Below are 19249 nucleotides of genomic sequence, written 5' to 3' on the forward strand. Positions count from 1 at the left end.
TTGTAAATTCTCGGGGGCAATATATATCTTTTCATTTCCTCGCCCTTGTAACAAGACAAGGCGCGGCGTTGAGCTCCTTAACTTTCCTCTTGATGCACTATCTATTAATGAAAGCTGTATTAAAAACCGTCCCACCTATATCGTAGGTAACTGCCTTGTTATATGCTACGTAATACACGACGATAACAACTCCAGCTAGCTCTTCCTTGCCCCCACCACTTGCTATTTGCAGAAAATGCGTTAAGAAAAAAGAGAACGTATTACCTTTTACTGTAGAACTTTCTTCATCTCTATATTATAAAACTTTGTTTCAGTACTCCTTCTACCTAGACCAGTATTTATTCAGGTTTTAACTTTTGCTTCATTGTAGAGTTTACGATATTTAAACTTTGTGCGACCAGGCCAGATCAGACTAACGCTAATTGTAGCTTAAATACTGTCGTTTCGAACAAAAACGTGTTATCAAATGTACTCGTAATACATGATTTGAACCTAAACTCAATGGTTGGTCGTATGGTTTACTGGACTGCCCTGTTGTTATTTATATTTTATATTTGTGTATACGCAATCAATAAATAATCATATTAATTAATACAACGTTACTCCAAAACTCAGAAGGCAGCGATAAATCTTACAAAGTCAATCTCGTGATGGATCGTTAGAATTTTCAGAGTTGTGCCGAAATTACGGAAACCGTAAGCTTAAATACTGTTTAATGTATTAGCGAGCTTTCTGTTACGTGGATGGACTATGATGATCGTGGGTTCAAATTTAATTGAGGTAAAAATGATAAAAAAGCAACTTCATACTGTTTACATAGAAAGCTTAGTGTAAGTATAACTTGCGCCATTGAGGGTTCCGTACAACTATTGTATATTTTTTTGGATATCTTGTCATTTATTTGTGCGGTTTGTTTTTTGAACTCTTGGACCAAACTCGTGACACTGTATGTTGAGCGGTGGACTTTTCTGAAATATGTGATATAAATTCACATACCTTATAATCACGTTGATATACATTTTATTTTTTTTCATGAAAGATACCTGGACTCGAATATCTATACAAATATTATGAAACTAAAGAGTTTGTTTGGTGGAACGCACTAATCTCATTAATTTGTACTGGATAGCCCATTTGTCAAAGAAGGCTGTATTATGACACAATGGTATCGGTATCACCGACTCTGCAGTCAGAACTATCTCGGGTGCAGAATATTGTATCATGTGTCAAACATAACTCTTACCCATTTTAATACACACACACACACACACATACATAAACATACTCACACACTAACACATACTCTCTCATACGAATAATCACACATACACATACTCACACATACTCGATGTTACGCTCGACGTGATAATTACGCTTTGTTCATTGATTAATAATTTTGTAAGTCTAGTTAGTTTTTTCTTTTTTTGTTTTGACGATTTTGAAAGATTATACAGGGTGGAAGAGGCAGCGCTCCTGCATATAGGGTAAAATATTTCAAACCCAAAAATTAATCAAAGTACTTCAACGGTTTGGACGTAGGATTTTTTTTTCATTTCACGATTTTTATCCATACCTGTATTTCGTGTCACGCACACATACGTATGCGACGTTGCCGCTTCGACAGTTAAGTGTGTGCGTGCCTATGTTATACTTTACAAATGGCGTTTTATTTTAAAACGATAATTTTATTATTTATTTTGTTTGAAAAAAAAACTTTTTCATTTTTGAGAATTATTTTTTTTCCGAATTATATTAGGATTTTATAGAGTAGTTAAAACTGTGGTTTCATTTAAAGTGGCGCTGACAATTCCACCCTGTATAGTGTTTCTTATTTTCCACTTTATGTTTATGCACTTTATATTTATAATATTTAACTGATAATGAATGCTTCAAATGTCTAAAACGTCATTAAAAATTGTTTAAGGGGCAAAGACGCTGGTGGCTGTGACACAGTTTATACTAGTACGGCCACCAACGCACTCCTCTTCACTCAAGAGGCAATTTGTAACATTTAAGTTGATTTCAATAAATATATTTGAATTTGAATAGACCACGCGGGCGAAGCCGTGCTTAAAAGTTACTTTTAAATAAATTTAAGCTTCATATCTGTCTATCCGTTTAAAAAAGGATTGTTTTCAATATACGCACGTTTTATTCCTTTAAATATGGGAAAGTAGTATAAAAGTTCTATACATTGAAATATAGTCGCAAATAAAGGATCTTAATTAATATGGACATCTATCTATCTTTTCTTTTTGCGCCACGGAACCCTAAAAAATCTTGGCAGTGATACAAAACCGGCCATTACTAATAGAAAACAATAAGAAATCATAAAATTAACCTAATTATGTTATTAAGCCTTTCATTCCATGCCCCCACATTGTTTAAAGTCTCTGTGACTAGTGCTGTTGCGCGCAAAATGCATTGTCCTTTGTGCGTATTCTGGTTTTTGTTCTCGTTTGAACGTCGCATCGTCTGCATTCTACACTCCTATGATTTATGTCAAAAGAATATTTCTTTATTATCTGTATCAACAAGTTATTGTAGAAAAAATTATAATAATTGTGTACTATTTTTTACTTTGTATAGTGGAAATTATTGCATAGTAATTAAACGCCGCAATTTATTGAAACATATCAGGGAAAAAGATTTTTTTTGTAAATATAAAGAACAACTACCTCCATTCCCTGAACACCATTTCCATTTATTAATATGTAGACTTTTAATTATAAATATTTTATAGCAAACGTCTAAAATATTTCTAACTTTAAATTAAATAAAAATAATTAAATTAAATAAAAAAATTAAATATTTATAATTTTAAATTATAAATATTTTAGACGTTTCCCTAAAATATATTAAATTTTGACACAATTATTGTGAGTAGTTGGTACTTATTGGCCCTAATTGCCCGAAAAGAAGTAGTACAATATATAAAATAAAAATTACATTCCGGATAATCCGGATAATTTTAGTTTTAGACCAAATATCTATAATAATATATTATATACGTAAGAACTTCCTTCCACGCGCCATGCAACTGTGGAATGGCTTACCCGCGGCAGTGTTTCCAGGTCGATATGACCTGGGCACTCGTTGGCATTGTCTTTTTCCATAAAAAATAAACAAATGAATATAATGAAACTTCATGTTTGTTTTAGTCATAGTTATTTTCAGCTGCACGCTTTATTCCGCATGTAGCAGAGTAGGCAGAGGGAACCCTAATGTTAAGACACTGCCACATGGCGCCGCATTTTTGAGACATTGCGCGCGAGTGGCGGCGTTGTAGTCAAACAAGCTCACCACGAAGATCTCGAATACTGGACGGTGCGTATGAAACGGAACGTCTTAACACGTTGAGCGCCATGTCAGCCATCGATGGCTGTCACTAGACTTTCCGTTTAGGCCGCGTCAGCCATCGGTGGCTGACAGCGTGTAACATGAGAACTATAAAATTTTACACTATTTTACGGAATTACAGAAAATTTATTTAAAATTTACTTAATTTTGTATCATTACAGGATTAATGGGATTCATTGTAACATGTCAAACATAAAAATGGTTTTCCTTCACAAGTATCACAAAATGTTACAACACGCTTGGTCTTTCTTCTTGCCATCACTCTACCATCTTTTCTTACATTTTTGTCACAACATAATTTACAGTACTTTCGAACTTCAGAGACTTTTCCCGATTTTCTTTCGAGTTTGTGTTTTTTTCCGGATCTGCTTGCAATTCTGCTCCTGCAGTACCAGCGCTTCGAAGCGGCGCGCGTGGCCTGAACGGGATTGCTGTAGAAATACGCGTGGCGCTCAACGAGTTAACTACAAGATTCCCTGTGCCTACTCTGCTATTTGCGGAAAACAGCTTAAAATCTAAAAAAAACAGTTTTTAAAAAATTGCAGTCTATTTTAAACCTTTCCATAAATGTAACAACAACAACTTCCAAAAGAACCTCACGTTTCTTCATTTCCTGTAGACAACTAAAAACGGCTGGTATTCAACAATTACGTCCTAGAACTCGTCTAGACCAGTCAGTAATTACGTGATGGTCGGCATATGGTCATCATTAGTGAACACGACGGGTAATACACTCCTGAATAATATATCTTGGAAAAATTTCCACTTTATACCAAGCCTAGCTGCGTTCACAATATTTTTTGCACCCAGAATCATACCCTGAAGAACATCCGACTAATAAGATAAGCCTTAGGAATGTCCTGAGGCTATTCTTATATAGATATGTTTTGTTATTAAAATACCTTTTAACGAGGTTTTTGTTATGTTTTACCGACTTTGATTAAAGGTGGTTGTTCGTTTGACTTATTAGTATGTATGTATATTTAAGCTTTTTTGTTAGGACACTCCAGTTGCCACGTTCTTCCTAATATACCAGACATTGCAAGACGGAACTCAACGCTGCGTTTTGTCTTCATAACAGAGCTAAGAAATAAAAATATTTTATTCCCCCGAGTTTAATTTTAAATTATCGACTTAAAAACCGTAACATTTACAGTCAAATCACTTTGTTGAGGGAAAGTTCCGCCAGTCAACACGCAATGCCTCTACTTACCCCGCCTACCCTGCTTGCTGTTTGCGGGATACAGCGTAAAGCTGATTTCATTTAATTTTTTTTACAGTTTTTATTTTTACAGTCGATGCGCTGAAATTTTCGTGTTAGAATAATTTATTTAACTATTGTTTTTATTTATTTCATATTAAAATGGACTCGGGTATATAAATAATATTTCGTAAAGAATTTTGATGATATCTAGTCAAAACTTAAGTGTCATTTTGCAATAAATAGCGGCATAGCGTTTTGTAGGTTCGAGTCCCACTTGGGAAAATAAATTATTGAATATTTTTATTTAATTGCTTTGATAGCAAGTCAAAGCGTGGCGTTCTGGCATTCTGAAAGTTGGCATATCTACTACATCAGTACACTTGTAATACAAATAAATGAAAATTGAACCCATTTCAACTTGATCACATTTTGATTCTTTACGTTGCGTCACGAAGGAAGGAAGCCCCCCTCAATTTCCCTCGCAGAAGATTTGGACCTTTGATAAGAAGGTCTGTGTCGTATAATTTAGGTTGACTTTATCTAAAACGATTTTACAGCATCCCTGACACGGATTGATCATCTGAGCCTCTTGTACCTGTAATCTCTAAGATTGCTGATAGTTTTTACACGCATATACCTACTAACGCCACTGGCTGCGAGACGCGGGGACTACAACGACTAACGTAATGTAATATAGCCTATAGCCTTTTCCGATAAATGGACTATACCCGCTACGCTAAGTTTATTTCTATTCGAACCAGTAGTTCCTGAGATTAGTGCGTTCATTCAAACAAACTCTTTTTCTTTTTATAGATTATCGTTAATAAAAGAAAGACAAAATATCGATCGATATTGGTAATGAGGTTACCGTAGGTGTGCTGCAGCAGGTGAGGTCCCTCACCAGGTGACCCTCGTCCCTTTCGTTACTGTAATAAGATTTGCTCCTTGCTAAGGCGATGCGAGAAGACGTCTCGCCTCACCTTAGTAAGGAGCGCTTAATTTAGAATTGGTTGTAAATTGTCGTGAGCAATACGTCAACTTCACGCGTTCTCCCGCATAGCAGGATAAGCAGAATTCGTTGAAAGTTAATGTTAAAACACTACGGCCCAACTTTTCGCCGAATGTTTAACATCGGAATGAGATACTACTCGATGCTACCAAGCTTCATGCTTTATATCGCACATAGCAGCAGAGGGAAACCCCCCGAATTCTGGAGGCTTTGCGTGTTGAATGTTACGAAAGCGAGGATTGAATCCACAACCCCTCGCGCTTACTGTCGCACGCTTGTCCCCCATACGCCACTACAGGCTCTGCATCATGCATTATTTTTTTTTTAAAAAAAGATTATACCAAGGGGTGGTTTAATATAATATATAAAGGACATGAGTAGGTCAGTGTGCGCTATTTCCGGCGGCGACGGACTACTTCCGCTTCGCCCCGACACGACAAATGGCCGATGAGGTTAACAAAACGTTCGTTTTGTGTGAAATATGTTTGCGGAATAAGTATTTATATACATATGTAAGATCAACACTTGCACAGTACCCAGGGCTTACGGCCGAAGTGCGGAGCGCTAGAGTCCCGCATACGACCCTAAGGATCGCCGCGACCGCCGCTTGTCGATTATGTACGCACTAGCTTCCATTTGTTCGACAACTAGTGGGAAACAAGGAGGAAAAAATAAAACAAGCGTCTCAAATAATATTTAAATAGAAAATAATATTTAAATTATTCAAAAATGATAAAAAAACCCAGTATTAAGACGCCCCGTTTGCCACGCGCCGCCTAATGACATCAACGTTTCGCTTTGTTTTGTACCAGAGTGGGGAAATTAAAATAATCTGTTCCCTCGAGTGGGCATCGAACTCCGTCACGTTTGCAAGCAGCCGCTGTGTTGTGCCGCCTCAACGGCCTTTCTTCGTAATGTGTTCCTTATTTTATAGAGACTATTTAGAGTTGGATCAATCCGTCACGACCGATGTTTTAGTTTAATTTATTAATTTAAACTACTACTTTCTGAGATTAACACAATCAACCGAACAAACTCTTCAGCCTTATAATATTAGTAGGTACACATTTGGCCCCGTGAAATACTTTTCTAAGTCAAAAATGGCGTAACTTAGTTACGCTATAGTTAATTTATGCTTCCATTGTAGTGGGAACGAAGTGACATTGTAGCGATGAAGCGACGCACCCATTTGAGCATGAGGCGACACTTCCGCTCACGTGTCCACCATTTACATGTAGGTGACTTATATCATTAAAAAAAAGATGTTTCTATTTTTTTTATTTATTTTATGAATCTTTTATAATTTTACAGCGTAGTGTAGGGGAAAATCAAGAGAGGATTTATCGAAATTCCTACAGAAATGAGAAAAACGGAGTTTTCCATTTCACATCCCAAACAAAGTTGCGTGCGACGACTAGTTCAAATTCAAATTCAAAATATTCTTTATTCAAATAGGCAATTACTATAAGCACTTTTGAATCGTCGAATGAACATATGATCAAAAAGCTACCGGTTCGGAAGGCAGTTCTGCTGAGAAGAGCCGGCAAGAAACTCAACAGTTGCTCTTTTCAAAATCAGTGGTACAATCTATTACATTAGTTGGCAGCTATCCTGCATTACATTCAATAGACATAAATTCCATACATGTTTATCCTCTAGATATTCTTGAACAGTGTAATACGCTTTACTTGTTAGAATTTTTTTTACAGATATTTTAAAATTTTGTAGTGGCAAACTAAGAATACACATTTTATTATATACACGTATGCTCAGACCCATAAAGGATTTATTAACTTTCTGGAGGCGAAAACTTGGAGTAACAATCTTATCTTTACTTCTCGTTCCTATCGTATAATTGTCACTATGTTTACTATGACAATGTATATTTTGTCGGACAAAGAGAATATTATAGTATTTAAATTGGGAAGCAACTGTAAGAATACCTGCACCTTTGAAAACATGTTCTATCATATAGTTCTATCATAAACTAGCAAGAAATATAAACTGAAGTAGATACAAGTATGAAACAATAAAGTACCCACCTCTGCCTTCTGCCCTCTGCCCTCTGAGCTTAATTAGAACAGTTGTAAGCAGCAACGCTATTGTTACTCCTGCGTAAACAATTCACTTCTCAAAATGAGGACCTCCTTTTTAACCGTATTTTACAAATGTGGGTTTTTCGCTAATATTATAGTTATTTTTCTAAAATATTTTATTTGTTAAGTGCTGCCTAGAAAAAAAAAAATTTATAATTACACAACATAATTTTGTAGCGGTGCATAAAATAAAACCTTCCAAATTAAAACAATACAAAACCCATTGTCTACGAATAATATTACTGTGACATATGGACATGACGAAATTATAATAAATTCCGATTTTTGCCATTTGGCTACGGAACCTTAAAAAGTGTTTTCTTCATTTATCAACTACTAGTTTCCAAATAAAAGTTAAGCGAGAAGCGAATAGAAATATTCGTATACCTACCCGAGGATATCTCGTTCGACAATGACGATAAAGCTCCAATCCAGCTACACAAAAAGCTATTCAAGCTCAATAGGCCTTTGTTTTTACGGAGATAGTCGCAGGTTCAATTTTTGTATGGCTTTAGTTTTAATCTGGAACAACAATAATAGCAGGCCTTCGTGGCACATCGCGTGATCGGTCATGTTGAGAGTGATGCTATTCTATTACCTGGTTAATATCAGTGTAGCCTTAACAAATTAAAGAGTTTCATTTGAACTATGACTGTATCCGATTTAAACGGGGGTGCATTAGTCTTAAGTTTTATTTTGTATTTCTTTTAATAATGTAATATTATCATTACTAGTGGATGTAATAAATATAAATAAAATGAATGTTACATTGCATAGTAAAAGAATCCTCGAATGTATACGAAGTGAGCTGTCAAATTATCCGCTAGTTTCAATAAATTCACATTTCCCTTCCATCTCATCCGTGTCGTCTCTCGAACTCAACGCGTCCTACTTTAAGATTTTCCAATCGCAGCATCCCTCGGGAGACGAGGCTAAGGACAGCGTGTCACCGATAAAATGTTGTAAAGTCGAGTGCACGAGCGAACACTAATAAATACTGGAAAACTATAAATATTCTTATTTAGATCGTAGGGACGGGGCCATTGAGGACGTGAAGGTAAGCGAGACAGTAGCAGGTTTGATTCTCGCTATTTTAATTTCCTCACTCTGGAAGAGTGGCCATGAGTTTCTTTGCCTGGATCTTCTCATGAGCTCAACTATTTGAACGGGCTTTTTTCAAGTCAAAATTGCACATTTTTTTTTTTTGGTTATTTTGTTTTTAATTTTTTTTTACTTTTATGACATGTCCAAGTAAATGTTACGCATTTTTATGGAATAAAAATATTTTGACTTTGACTTTGGTAAGAAGAAAAACAGCGGCTTTAAATTACACCACTGGACATGTACCGTGCAGAAAGATACCGGAGTGTATTGATACTAGTTTGTCACTGTCTAATCTAAAAAAATAAAATAAAGCGATAAAAAAATGGAAGGTGTTAAACAAAGTTCTTAGAAAATATCCTCAAGTAACGAGTGTAAGCCAAGTTTTTGTGGGGTTAATTAAATGTTGCGTTCTTTCATCTTTGCCATTCATTCAAGTCTTGGAATTTTAATTTTGTTTTCTCAATCTCACTAAACAAAGCTCGGCGTTAACTTTGATGCTTTGCCACGAGGTCTCTAAAAACGTTGTTATGCTAACACAGTTACCCACCCTGCTGTGCGGAGTGGAGCTGAAAACGGTATTCATCACAGTTATTTGGAACTATGGAACTATGTAATAAACCTAACACTACTCGAACTACCATACGAGTGTACTACGCCTTACAGTCTAGTAGGTGTCATCGAGAAGCCCGTCCCTTTGTTCTTGACTCACTGGCACAGTTGCACTTTTAGTTTTCCTTTTCCCTCATTTTTTTCGACTTGTACCACCATTGTCTCCCGCGGATGGTTTTGTTTCCAGTTCTATTCAAAATCATTGTTTTAGTTCGTCTCTTCTCTTGATTTATCGGTTCCCTTTAATGTTGGGAGATTAGATGAGCTTTTATTTTGTATGTTTCTTTGTTGGTTCCGTTTAGTGGTTATGTAAAGTATTAAAACTGTCTAAGATATCTAGGAAGTCAGATCCTAGCCAAATCATGTTTAAGTTATTTTTCTGGTCAAATCGAAAAAAGCAATGTTACATAATTATAATAGAAAATCCAACATGCCAACCAGTGTTACCACGTCGAAGCAACCAAAATGAATCATTGCCCTGATTGGAGATCCTAACTCGGAGACTAACAACCGTCAAGGATTTGCAATGAAACTCTGTCCCAATGCGGTACTACGGATTACCACATTTTTTAGTCCGTAGCTGTGTGTTTATAACACTGTCCTCCATTTGGTGGTTTGGGATGAAGAAATGGTTAAAAATATCTGTAAGCCATCAGCGAGCCGAGGGAGGCAGAGGAAGACCTCGGTTGACCTTCGGAAACTTCGATTTGGAAGTATCGATCATACTGTAGGAAGATCTCGTAAAAATCATGGGGAGCTCTCGGAGATAATATATGAAGAGGTTAATGTCAGTGGACGCGGCGAATGAGGTATACAGAAATCACAAATCTCTGGATAACGAAAATATATAATTAACGAAAGAATAGTGATTTATCACTATTGCAACACTAATTCAATAATATACGTGTCGCCTAGAAGTTAGAACCAGCTCGTCGGTTTATTCATACTCCCCGTTCTACCAAATTGCCTTTTATAATGCAAGCTCACTCTCGTCGCCTTGTCAGCAATTCTGAAACGCTTCAATTTTTAATGTTGTTACTTTATTCAACGACTTTGGTTAGTTTGTTTAGTGTTTTGGTTAATTTATGAGTTAGTTCAGTTCAGTTATTTATTTATGGCGCTTCGAGTTACGAGTTAAAAAGTGAAAGGTGCAAGGTCGTGTCCTCCATCGTGACAGCTGGCACGCCAGTGTAAGAGCAGGAAATGAAAATATTAAATATTAAATGTGTTTCCACGAGTCGGAATCGAACCCCCAGCGCCACAAGTGAGCGCAGTGACACATACAAATGCATTTCGACACTCCTGAAACTAATGAGGCCTAACAAATTACAAAACCTATAAACTGAGATCCTTCACATCTTGCCATGTCGAAATCGCTATAAAGATATTACAATGATTTTAAGGTAAGATTTAAAAATAAATGATAATTCAGTGATGATAATTCAATTCATTAAAGTATGCAATTTTTTATGTTGCCTGACTCGCGACCACCGACCGTACATATGTGTGGTCGGTGGTCGCACGCAAATAGCAGCGAATACACAGGCTATAATGATAAGCCTAGTTTACACATCTTCAGAGTGTTATTCCAGACTTAGGAAAGAAAAATACTTCATTAGAAAAAGTTCCTCTTGAAAACCGTCCAAGCGCTCTGACCACTAAACCATACGTTCTCATCAGCCTACGTCGAAATTGTCTCACTCATCATGAAATCTCAGAAACTACAAGTGCTAGGAATTTGAAATTTTGCATAGGAGTTCTTTATAGGACGTAGGTGCTCGAGAGACGGGAATTTGCAATATTCGACTCTTAAGAGGATGAAATAGAAGTTGAAAGTTTGTACGGTAAAAAAATTAAATCGCCATCGATTTTTATAAGATTTGAAATTTAGACTCTTAAAAATATTTCATTGAACACGTGTTTTATAGTTTACTAGCGGCCCGCCCGCGGCTTCGCCTGCGTGAACTACGTTATTATTAATTTCTGTCTCCATGAGTAGGTACCTACGTCCTATAAGTGACGTCCATGCAAAATTTGAGACTCCTAGCACTTGTAGTAACGAAGTTTCATACAAACTTTCAACCCCAAAAGCAACCCCTTAGAAGTCGAATATTGCAAATTCCCGTCTTAGCGAGCACCTACGTTCTATAAATAACTCCTATGCAAAATTTTAGATAACTAGCACATGTAGTTTCTGAGATTTCGTGATGAGTGAGTGACCTTTCGATTTTATATATATAGATAGATTAGGATTCACCCTCTAAACTAACAATATTTTCATAAAAATATTTAATAAATGTTCGTATAGTCCAAGCGTCCAAGTCAACTAGTATTATATATTATTATGACAAGTGAGGGACACGGGAGCTAACTAACTGTGTCAACGGGACGCGTGACACGTGGAGGGCACTGCACACCTCACTCACTACACTGCTTGGTTAGCATCATTAGTTTTAAGGATTTTAGCTTTTAGTCTGTATGTAATTAATTTTAATTATATTATGCCGTATATGAAAACTTTGTTTTTACCTGCGTCTTCGCCGAAATCCCATAATATAAGGCTATGGAGCCTTACCCGGTAAATAGATATCTTTAGCAAAGTAGGCAGAGGCAACCAGGAAATCACTATTAAGACACTCATGGCAGACATCTCTCAGAGGCATTGGGTTTCGAGTAGCGGAGCTCAAGGCAAAGCGAGACGAGTCTACTAACTCTTATATACAAACCAATATATTTTTATAATGGATCTGAATTCACAACTATCATCATCCATATACCTACTGAGCCACTGTGGTGTTTACCGTTAATGTACCAATTTATATTCTGAAATGAAATTGATCGTCTCACAAGTTTGCACCATTCGAGAGCCAAAGGTCACGAAGTCTAGAAGTCTGTATTAATTCTATAGAAGTTTTGAATTTTGTATTACGTGTGAGGTCGAAATGGCACAGTGGTTGAATGTAACCGCAGCGGGATCCGCTCGCGACTTTGCCCGTTTAATCTGAATTATCGTGTTGTAATAAAATGACATTAGATCATTTTTAAGATAATTTTCATACGTTTGAAAAGTTTTAGCAAAATCTTTTTCTTAATTTTGTAGCAATTTTGTCAAACTAAATATTTTGTATTGATATAACTTTCTTAATTTATGAACCGATTTAACTGAGTGTCTTGTCACTACGGTCCCTCAGCCGGCATACATCTAGAATAAAATGTGAATCTTAATAATAATGGATAAATGTAGTTCCCGTTTGTTCAGTAAGTGAGTGAGAGGGTCAGACAGCAATGTCTACCCCCATATTCCTACATCTAATACCGGATGAGCTGTTGAACCAATTATATGTAAACAACAGGATGAAAACACAATGAACATGACAACCACGTAAAGTTTGTAAGAAATGTATAAGAACTTGTAAAGCGAGAGCAGAGTGTTCTGGCACTACGTTCTGTTTGCGTTATCTGATAAACGGAAAATAATTGACTGGTGGCTTGATGACTTGGGCGTTTGGTCGGAGTTCAAATCCTAAGAGTTTGATACAAATGCACAACTATGGTATACGTCCAAGCACCGCCCAATTTCGAGTCACGTGGCGAGGCATTGCGTATGTGACAATTTGCTGAAGTCAACGCCGCACTTCTCCTCGTTATTTTTTTGTTTAGTTTTTATCGAACTTACTGTGGCACGACGGCCTCATCTACATATATTCATATTGCATATATATACAAGTCGTCATGCTCGTCTCTCCTCAGTTCGTTGAAGGATCGTCCCACTGTCGCCTCTCAGCTGTTTAATATATTTGCACACATATGTTTGGTGGTGCCGAGTTCTTCGCCACTCAACACGCATAGGTCCCCCCACTCTTGCAGGTCAGGCTAGTTACATTGTCTTTAATACTCACCTTGGGGTTGTCACCAATCTATACTAATATAATAAAGCGGAAGAGTTTGTTTGTTTGTTTGTTTGTTTGAACGCTAAGATCTCTGGATCTACTGGTCCAATTTACTTTGTTTTTGTTTTGTATGAAAGCTGCATTCTTCAGAAGTATAGGGCTATAGGCTATATAAAATTATATTACACATATAAACTAATATATTTTAAAGTACTTTCTAATTTGACATGCAATTTATTCTGCCATGTTAATAACAACCGTCGTCGCTAAGCGACCGCTACCGCGACATTTTGATATTCATCCTTATGAAAACAAATATAATAGTCACTTTTAGCATTTCATCTAGATTGAAATTATAGTTTACTGTATAACATTCTAATAAATAATTAAGGAGATATCACTGATTCGAAATGACCTAGCCTACGGGCGGCACAGTATGACCGACGCGAAAATATTCTAATAGATTAAGCAGGCGTAGCCGCGTCCGGGTCCACTAGTTAATAATATATTAATAACTAAAGTGAATTACCGCGTGATTTTTCAATTTATCTAATTAAACAATTGATTATTATTTTTTAATTTTAATGCATACGACATGTTTTTAATAGTTAGATTTTGCATTGTATACCACTTATAGCAGGGTAGGGACAGCGAACTTAGTGTCAAGACTCTACTCTACTGTCCTCTCTCTCTCCACTTTCCTTTTTGGGTTTCCAATGATGTATAATAGTAAATATATGCGATTGATCCGATTAAAGAGTTTCATTTGAAATGGCTAATAATCGTGAAAATCAAAGATCTTATTAAAAAAATAGTTCAAAATTGCCCAAAGTGGCATAAAGTGGCATATGGCGGGCTGCTGATGTATTGTCGTGGCGCAGTAGTGGCATAGCATTGCGATACTTGCATGTTCGAATCTCAAGCAACGGGATGCTTTTGTTTATTAACATAATATTTTACCGATCTGGTAAGACTTTGTAGTGTAGGAAAAAAAAGTTTTTTTTTGCTTCACTGGGCAGAATGAACCTAGTATTAAAACACTCCGTTTCATGACATTGTGAGTTGAGAATCTCAGAAACTACTGTCCATGTACTGTGGCCATATTATGTGGTGTAGACGACCAGCATATCTGAAGTCAGAGGTACCTCTCGCATTTAGAACGTGTCATACGCAACGATTATTAATTACATTTGACCCCGAAGGCGAAGCCGCAGGGAAAAACTACTGGCATAAAAAAATTCGTCTTCGATAAATTATTACACTATCTATTAAAGTGTAGATATCTTAATATACATAAAGGTTTGTTGAAATTATCGAAGTAGCCCCCAATTGCCCCCAGTCGAGTCCTTGTGCCTCAGCGCTACGACGACGGCGTTAGTTTCTGTTAATTATGCTAATTTTAATAATTTAGATTTAATTAATGATGCACCCACCATTCCAGTTTGTATAGCGATTTTCGCCCACCAGCCCATTGATAGCAATATTCGATTAACGATACAAGGAGACTCATTGTATATACAAATACAATACGTATGTGATCGACCGATGCTCATTTAAAATCCATTATTGTTACCAATATTGCCACAGAATTATAATCTTTATGTTTCTGGACGTAGAGTAGAAAATTTTGTACCAGTATTTCTAATTTACCGATCCCCATACACTATTGTTGGTTCAATCAAATAGTATTCAAAAGGACTTTATCGCTACATCGCCCAATTTCGTTTCACGTTTACCAAGAACTGTTCCCGGCTTGCTCGGCCCTACTTTAGGGCTGAGTTTCCTTTGATTCTCTATTCGCTATCCAAACAATATTTATGTCGTTTTGAAGGGTTTTTAGTTTAATTATAATGCGTGGTTTATATATTTCATGGTTAAGGACTTCAAGGAGTTTGGCTCGGGGGTCGGGAGTTCGTTTTCTTTTTTTAGATTCACTATCGCCCTTTGTTTATGGGAAAAATATTGAGAGAAATACTTGAGGGTACTCTGGAAATTTATGTAGTATTTAACTAATATAAGAGATTATTATGCATATTTTTTTTAGGGTTTCTTACATCAAAAGAAATATATTCTTGACTCTGTCGCAGTCTCTACATGCAAGATATATCAGAAAATCTTACACTGGAAGAATTTATAAATAAAATAAGACCCAAACTAAACTGTCTTTTTTAATTATTTCGTGATTATTCTCATATTAATCATCTAATTTACTTCCAGGTGGTGAAGATGCCTCAGCATCGATGTTCTCGTTATCCTCGGAGCCAGTGGACGCGGTCGCGGCCGAGGGGGAGAGTACCCTGCTATCTTGCGGCGCTCCGCCCCCCGCCAGGCTGTCGTGGCGGTACAGCGCCAACGCACCCCCCACTAGGGACCATACGCTGTCACGGGCTGATAGTTATCGGTATTTCTTTTTTTGTATTTATAGTTTGTTATACTTGATAAAGTAAACTGTATAATTTATCTATAGGATGACTCTAACGTGTGGTTTAATGTCGTCAATGTGCCAAATTATCTCATCTCATTGGCTTGTTCCCTTGTGGTAGCTGGTAAGTCAGTGAGCTGCTTTGATGACACCTCGTCAGATTTGTCTCGATGGCGCGGGTGTTATCGAATAGGTACATGTGTATGTCGGGTTTTTCGTTTTGTTCGTCTTGGCGTCGTCCAAGTGGCGCCAGTTCAAATCCCACTGCCAATCCTACTTAACATTAAAAAATTTTATACCTTTTTCTAGGAAAGTAATTGTTTATTTGTAAATATAATAATTTCAGGAGGCAGCTAACAAACGGGTCGTTGTTAATAGAGAGCATGTCGCCGTCGCTGGCGGGGCAGTACCAGTGCGTGGCCGTCGTCGATGGGATCGGCACTGTTGTGTCGAGGGTCGCCAGTTTATTCTTAGCTGGTAACACATTTGGGATTAAGTACTTTTTTAGTTTACTAATCAATTATAAGGTACCATAGAGATACGTGTGAGATATACTTGGCCAAACGTGATGACTCTTAGGTAGGTTTCCAAAACCTATAGTCTTGCCAAAGTGTTTTCAGTGTTAAGCGCTGTAAAACGTTATTATTAATATAACTTTCTTATCACATACTTATTTCTTTACGTATCCATAGAAATATCAATATATTTATTTTTCTTCTTCTTCTCGTTAAATAGAAGTGCCAGATATAGAAGACAACCCTCGCGTCATAATGGGGTTCCTCGGGTCGCCAGCTCTTCTAACCTGCCCCATACATTTACCATCAAGGCTGACTATACGTATCGTGCCCTCACCCTCGTCGGCCCTCCAGCCCGAGAGGCGGGTCTACGGTGCTGCTAAGATACATTCTCCACCACCTGTACTTAAACTGAATGTGAGGATTTTTTGGATTTTTTAAAATATTTATTGTTGATAATTTACTTTTCTTTTTTGTTTTATTTAAATTTAAGGTTGAAACATGGACAGTTTACTTTAATGTAAGAATATATTTAACCCTTAACTATGGACGAGATATTTTTATAACACACATATGGACGTCGGGTCTGTGAGACCAGTGTATTTATTGGTTATATTCCGTCTGTTTTTTAAGGGAAGAAGACAATTTTATGTTTTAGTTTACATGAATAGCCTCAAATCAAACAAAATCAATATAAATAAAATCGCTTTTTATTAAACTTTACGCATGACAATGATTTAAGTAACTTAAAGTCACAATTTCAGTCTTTGGCTACATGGGATGACTCTTAAGAAAATAATACTATAAAAAAAGGCAGATAATCAATTTTTTTTTCATTAAAATATAAAGTGTAACAATTAAAAAAAATAAAAAATTACATCTAATGTTATAAAATAAAAATTTTGACAACACCTCAAGATAAGGTACTATTGAACATCGATACACAATGGCTTTCAACATTGTAGGCTAACAGGACGATTGCAGTCAACATAAGAATGTGTTGTTTTTCTATATAAAGTCAAAGTCAAAGTCAAAGTCAAAATATCTTTATTCCATAAAAATGTTTAACATTTACTTGGACATGTCATAAAGTAGAAAAAAAATGCAAATTAAAAATAACAAAAAAAAATGTGCAATTTTGACTTGAAAAAAGCCCGTTCAAATGGTTGAGCTCATGAGAAGATACAGGCAAAGAAACTCATGGCCACTCTTTTTAAATGCCAACATTTGTTACAAATTACAATTAACAATTTTAACTTAGAAATAGAGCAACTCATTTCCAAACATCTTTATCGCGAACATAATCTTTAACAGAGTAATATGCTTTTTGGCAGAGCCTGTGCTTTACCACTTTTTTAAATTTGTTCAGTGATAAATTAACCATGTCGTTTGGAAGTTTGTTATAAAAGTGTATACTTTGACCTACGAATGAGTGAGATACTTTATGGAGCCTAGAGAAGGGCACGGCAAGCTTATTTTTATTTCTTAAATTATGTTGATGGAGGTCACTGTTTTTATTAAATTTATTAATATTTTTATGCACATATACTAAGTTATCGTAAATATATTGGGAGTGTAGTGTGAGGATGTTAAAGTCTTTGAATTTATTTCTTAGTGACTCCCGTGGACCCATTTTATAGACTGCTCGGCCAGCCCGTTTTTGGAGCACAAAAATGGTATCTATGTCAGCGGCACTGCCCCAAAGTAATAGGCCGTAAGACATAATGCTATGAAAATAGCTGAAGTATATTAAACGCGCGGTGTCAACATCGGTCAGTTGACGAATCTTACGGACAGCATACGCTGCCGAACTAAGTCTACCAGATAAAGTTTCTATATGCGGACCCCATTGTAACTTAGCATCTAATGTTATACCTAAGAAAACAGTTTCATTAACTACTTTAAGTTCCTCATTGTTCATCAAAACCCTGGTTTCTACTTGTTGCACATTCTTAGTAAAGAACCTGATACATTTAGTTTTACTACTATTTAAAAGCAAGTTATTGACACTAAACCAGTGTAATATCCTAGAAAGAGCATTGTTTACATCGTCAATTTCCAATTGCCGTCTATTAACCTTAAAAACTAAAGATGTATCATCTGCAAACAACACTATTTCACAGATATCTCTCATAAGGTGAGGTAAGTCATTGATGTACAAAAGGAACAAAAACGGACCCAGAATAGAGCCTTGTGGCACCCCCAATGCTACAGGTGACCCGTGTGATAGTTTCCCGTTGACATTTACTTTTTGAATCCTATCACTTAAATAAGAAGTGAGAAGATCCAAAGCAATGCCTCTTATACCATAGTGGTGTAGCTTCCTGATAAGAGTTTTATGCTGCACACAGTCAAATGCTTTGGACAAGTCACAAAACACCCCAAAGGCATCACGTGACTCCTCCCAAGCCGCGAATACACTCTCTAATAATTTGACCCCAGCATCAGATGTTGACCTTCCACGAGTGAAACCAAATTGACCTGTGTGCAGTAATTTATTTTTATTAAAATAAGTAAGAAGCTGACTGAGTATCAGCTTTTCAAAAATTTTACTATACGTAGGTAGTACTGAAATCGGTCTGAAATTTGTAGGGTCTTGCGTACTACCTGATTTAAACAATGGAGTTATTTTACTATATTTCATCAAATCAGGAAACACTCCACAATCAATACATCTATTAAAAATTGTAACTAAATCAGGAATCAAAATATCAATTAAAGAATTTATGATATTAACTGAGACACCCCACAAGTCGGCTGTCTTTTTCATACTAATTGATTTGAAAGCTACACTAATGTCTGAATAATTTACATGACGGAAAACGAAACCATTATAAAATTCGGGAACATTGTCTTTAATTAACGATTCTGCAATAGTGGTAGAAGAACCTAAATCGTTTGTTAGACTGACTGGGAAAGTAGAGAAAAACTTTTCAAATGCAATGGCCACTTCCAAATCGGAATCAACAATGTGACCGTCAATACTAAGTTTAAAATTAGAATCTTTCACTCTAGTTCTCCCAGTCTCGGCATTAACAAC

At 36.3% G+C, this 19249-nt stretch overlaps 1 protein-coding gene across 4 annotated transcripts in view; it reads left to right on the plus strand.

Annotated features, from left to right (window-relative positions):
• The window catches only part of fra (neogenin protein frazzled), an 83973-nt gene that overhangs the window by 42801 nt on the left and 21923 nt on the right, over positions 1-19249 (plus strand). For all 4 annotated transcript variants that reach the window (XM_085188866.1, XM_085188869.1, XM_085188868.1 and 1 more), the window contains exons 2-4: positions 15490-15673; positions 16041-16171; positions 16430-16626. In XM_085188866.1, coding sequence (XP_085044992.1) covers positions 15490-15673; positions 16041-16171; positions 16430-16626 — 512 coding nt within the window. The remainder of the gene's footprint in view (positions 1-15489; positions 15674-16040; positions 16172-16429; positions 16627-19249) is intronic.

This window comes from Heliconius melpomene, chromosome 7 (genome assembly GCF_056956725.1).
Source record: "Heliconius melpomene rosina isolate 202511_hmr_F chromosome 7, ASM5695672v1, whole genome shotgun sequence".
Lineage (NCBI taxonomy): Eukaryota > Metazoa > Arthropoda > Insecta > Lepidoptera > Nymphalidae > Heliconius > Heliconius melpomene.